The sequence below is a fragment of the Poromitra crassiceps genome (assembly GCF_964638095.1).
Source record: "Poromitra crassiceps genome assembly, chromosome: 28".
In the NCBI taxonomy this organism is placed as follows: domain Eukaryota; kingdom Metazoa; phylum Chordata; class Actinopteri; order Beryciformes; family Melamphaidae; genus Poromitra; species Poromitra crassiceps.
The window spans coordinates 18,078,938-18,083,151 of NC_139651.1; the positions used below are offsets into that span (position 1 = coordinate 18,078,938).

General features: G+C 46.3%; 1 protein-coding gene across 1 annotated transcript in view; it reads right to left on the reverse strand.

The window, feature by feature from the left end:
• The window catches only part of cskl (c-src tyrosine kinase-like), a gene marked incomplete at its 5' end in the record, with an annotated part of 38,981 nt that extends 35,193 nt beyond the window's left edge, over positions 1 to 3,788 (reverse strand). Inside the window, 2 exons of the mRNA XM_083662184.1 lie at positions 3,028 to 3,254; positions 3,401 to 3,788. Of these exons, the coding sequence (XP_083518310.1) occupies positions 3,028 to 3,254; positions 3,401 to 3,788 (615 nt within the window). The remainder of the gene's footprint in view (positions 1 to 3,027; positions 3,255 to 3,400) is intronic.
• Between the last annotated feature and the right edge of the window lie 426 nt (positions 3,789 to 4,214).

Genomic DNA, 4,214 nt, shown 5'->3' on the forward strand with positions numbered 1-4,214 from the left:
ACCAAGCTGGAGGCAACACGGGGGCGCGAACCTGCGACCCTCGTGTTGGTAGGCAGGGAACCCTAAAATATTACTGACGTGCAAATTAATCGCATAAAACAAAAACAAACTAGAACGACCGCAAGGCGGACTTATGCCTCCGCCATTAGTTCATTCTTGAGTCCAAGTGGATGTTGGAGCCAAATTGGAAGAAATTGCATCAAGGCGTTTCTGTGCAGAATTGGATATTTGAGCCAAATGTGAAGAATATTGGTCAATGTGTTACTGAGATATGGCGTTACCGAGCTTGAAAATGGCATTTGTTAGGTCACTGTGACCTTGACCTTTGACCTTTGATAACCAAAATGGAATCAGTTCATCCTTGAGCCTAAGTGAATGTTTAAGGCGAATCTGATGAAATTCCGTCCAGGCGTTCCTCAGATATCGCGTTAACAAGCTTGAAAATGGCGTTTGAGAGGTCACAGTGACCTTGACCTTTGACCACCAAAATCTAATCAGATCATCCTTGAGCCTAAGTGAATGTTTAAGGCGAATCTGATGAAATTCCGTCCAGGCGTTCCTCAGATATCGCGTTAACAAGCTTGAAAATGGCGTTCGAGAGGTCACAGTGACCTTGACCTTTGACCTTTGACCACCAAAATCTAATCAGATCATCCTTGAGCCTAAGTGAATGTTTAAGGCGAATCTGATGAAATTCCGTCCAGGCGTTCCTCAGATATCGCGTTAACAAGCTTGAAAATGGCGTTGGAGAGGTCACAGTGACCTTGACCTTTGACCACCAAAATCTAATCAGATCATCCTTGAGCCTAAGTGAATGTTTAAGGCGAATCTGATGAAATTCCGTCCAGGCGTTCCTCAGATATCGCGTTAACAAGCTTGAAAATGGCGTTCGAGAGGTCACAGTGACCTTGACCTTTGACCTTTGACCACCAAAATCTAATCAAATCATCCTTGAGCCTAAGTGAATGTTTAAGGCGAATCTGATGAAATTCCGTCCAGGCGTTCCTCAGATATCGCGTTAACAAGCTTGAAAATGGCGTTCGAGAGGTCACAGTGACCTTGACCTTTGACCTTTGACCACCAAAATCTAATCAGATCATCCTTGAGCCTAAGTGAATGTTTAAGGCGAATCTGATGAAATTCCGTCAAGGCGTTCCTCAGATATGGCGTTAACAAACATCCGTACGGACGGACATCCGTACGGACATCCGTACGGCCGTACGGACGGACAACCCGGATCCATAATGCCTTCGGCCTGGCTTCGCCGGCGGAGGCATAAAAAGTGTGTAAGGACCTTAAAGTGGAGGTGAACCCGTTGGTCACGTGCATCTGAGTCCGTTTCAGACTGAAAACAAATTGAGAGGCGGGCCATATACGGTGTCGATTATTTGATTTGACAATTCTGAGCACTGGCTTTGGCATCGGTCAATCCTGGCGTGTTCCACCCCCAAATCGGGTGGGATTCAGCGTGTTGTCGTGCTACGTGAGTGGGATCCCCGGAGTACCAGGGAGCCACCGGCTTTGTGCGGAACGAGCGGACAATCCGATGCATGGGTGCTGCCCGCCCGCCTGGAATCTCCGAGAGACGACCCCTGACAGCCAGGGAGGCTGTCAGGCTCGGAGGCGCGCGCCATTATCGTTATAAATGTAAATAATATTCCTGGAATGCGTGTTTTAACGAGCCAGTTACATTTCTTTGCATTCTTAGATATTACCGTTTGATTTAGTTTGCATAATTGCTCAAGTTAGTAGTTAGTTTATGGGCTAGAAACTCTGCCAGATGACAGGCACTAGGCGCCATTTTCCCCTTCATTTGGAAGAGAAAATTATCCTGAAATTAAGATTTGATTGACAGCTGCATGTCGTGATATGATTGGTTGATATGGGGTAGAAATTTGATAGTACTAGGTGACGTCAGCAAACTGTAGATTACTGTTATCAATGAAATCTTGAAAAATGAACTTTTGATGTGAAAAAGTGTGAAAAACTAAAGAAATTTGATTTTTGTGATTTGTTTTGCATACATTATTAAATAGGTGCACTGCATACCCAGGTATTTGAACTAAAAGAAAAGAAAAGTCATTATTGGGTTCAGCTCGACTTTAATGAACGATTATTATGAAATATTATTATCATCATATTATTATGATGAAACCATTAATGTTCTCGTGCCATTTAATTTCATGAATGGACATAGTTACGTGGCTGGATTATTTCCTTTTCCTCCCGCTGGTCTACCTGTCCGTGTGTCTCGTTTTGTGAAAACGCAACAAGATGATAAGTGTTGCATTATATATATTTGAGAGATCACTTTTGTCTGGAGAAATGCATTGAAAACGGGGCAGAGAGACATGTCGTCAACCTGGCCGTAAAATCGCCTTTCGCGTGACCACTATTTCGTCAACAACTACAACAACAATCTACAGCCCAAACATTTCATCCCAGCTCTACCCCGGCTTGACACAATGAGGTTCATGCCGGAGACAAATTGAGAGAATTGCTTGGGAGGGGTCAGCGTATCCAAAATGGCTGCTACATTCTTACACTCCCAGGAGACTGAAGAAGGAGCTCTCTGAAACCTGATAGGGCTGGCTTCATTTTCCTCCAGCACTGACCCCACCGTCTACCCACAACGTCAGCACAACAGAGTGTGTGTGTGTGTGTGTGTGTGTGCGTGTGTGTGTGACTGTATGTGTGTGTGTGTGTGTGTGTGCGTGCGTGCGTGACTGTATGTGTGTGTGTGTGTGTGTGTGTGTGTGTGTGCGTGTGTGCGTGTGTGACTGTATGTGTGTGTGTGTGTGTGTGTGTGTGTGTGTGTGTGTGTGTGAGCGAGCGAGCGAGACCAAGTGGAATGAGAGAGAGAGAGTGTACGGGTCACTTCTGGGCAGCAGCGGTGGACTACAAACACACACTCGACTGCAGTAATACCATTTCCTCAATCGACTGGCGCTATGTTTAGAAACCAGGAAGTGAAGTGGCACACTCCGCGTACAGAAACCAGGAAGTGAAGTGGCACACTCCGCGTACAGAAACCAGGAAGTGAAGTGGCACACTCCGCATACAGAAACCAGGAAGTGAAGTGGCCCACTGCGTACAGAAACCAGGAAGTGAAGTGGCACACTCCGCGTACAGAAACCAGGAAGTGAAGTGGCACACTGCGTACAGAAACCAGGAAGTGAAGTGGCACACTGCGTACAGAAACCAGGAAGTGAAGTGGCACACTGCGTACAGAAACCAGGAAGTGAAGTGGCACACTGCGTACAGAAACCAGGAAGTGAAGTGGCACACTGCGTACAGAAACCAGGAAGTGAAGTGGCAAACTCCGCGTACAGAAACCAGGAAGTGAAGTGGCACACTCCGCGTACAGAAACCAGGAAGTGAAGTGGCACACTCCGCGTACAGAAACCAGGAAGTGAAGTGGCACACTCCGTGTACAGAAACCAGGAAGTGAAGTGGCACACTCCGCGTACAGAAACCAGGAAGTGAAGTGGCACACTCCGCGTACAGAAACCAGGAAGTGAAGTGGCACACTCCGCGTACAGAAACCAGGAAGTGAAGTGGCACACTCCGCGTACAGAAACCAGGAAGTGAAGTGGCACACTCCGCGTACAGAAACCAGGAAGTGAAGTGGCACACTCCGCGTACAGAAACCAGGAAGTGAAGTGGCACACTCCGCGTACAAAGGCAGTCCGCCTCCAGAGGCCAAGTGACGACTTCCCGGCAGAAGCAGAGGAGGACGGCGGTAACCCGTTGCAGGGTTCTTTCTGCGTTGTAGCCGCCTGGGTCATTTTCTGTGCCAACTTGGTAAAAACATGGCCAGTGTCAGCAGAAATGGCTGTATAATATACAGTATGTGGTCATTATTAGAGCTGGGTATTGGTTCAAATTTCAAGAATCGATTTGATTCCGATTCACAAGGTTGCGAATCGATTAATCCCGATTCGATTCAATTCCGATTAGATTAATTTCAATGTCGATTTGGTTAGTGATACCAAAATGTGTTTTTTGAGCTGTAACCTGAATTACATGTCTGTCCAGTTATGTAACACAGGGGTTCCCAACCTTTTTTGCGCCAAGTAGATAGATGGGGAAAAAAGTTGCGGACCGGTTGTCAATTTTAATGGTTTTAGTTGCACATATATTTACTCACCAGGTGGTGACAAAGGGTAAATAACAGCCTTTTCATCTGTCAATAAAGACACTTTCACAATTAT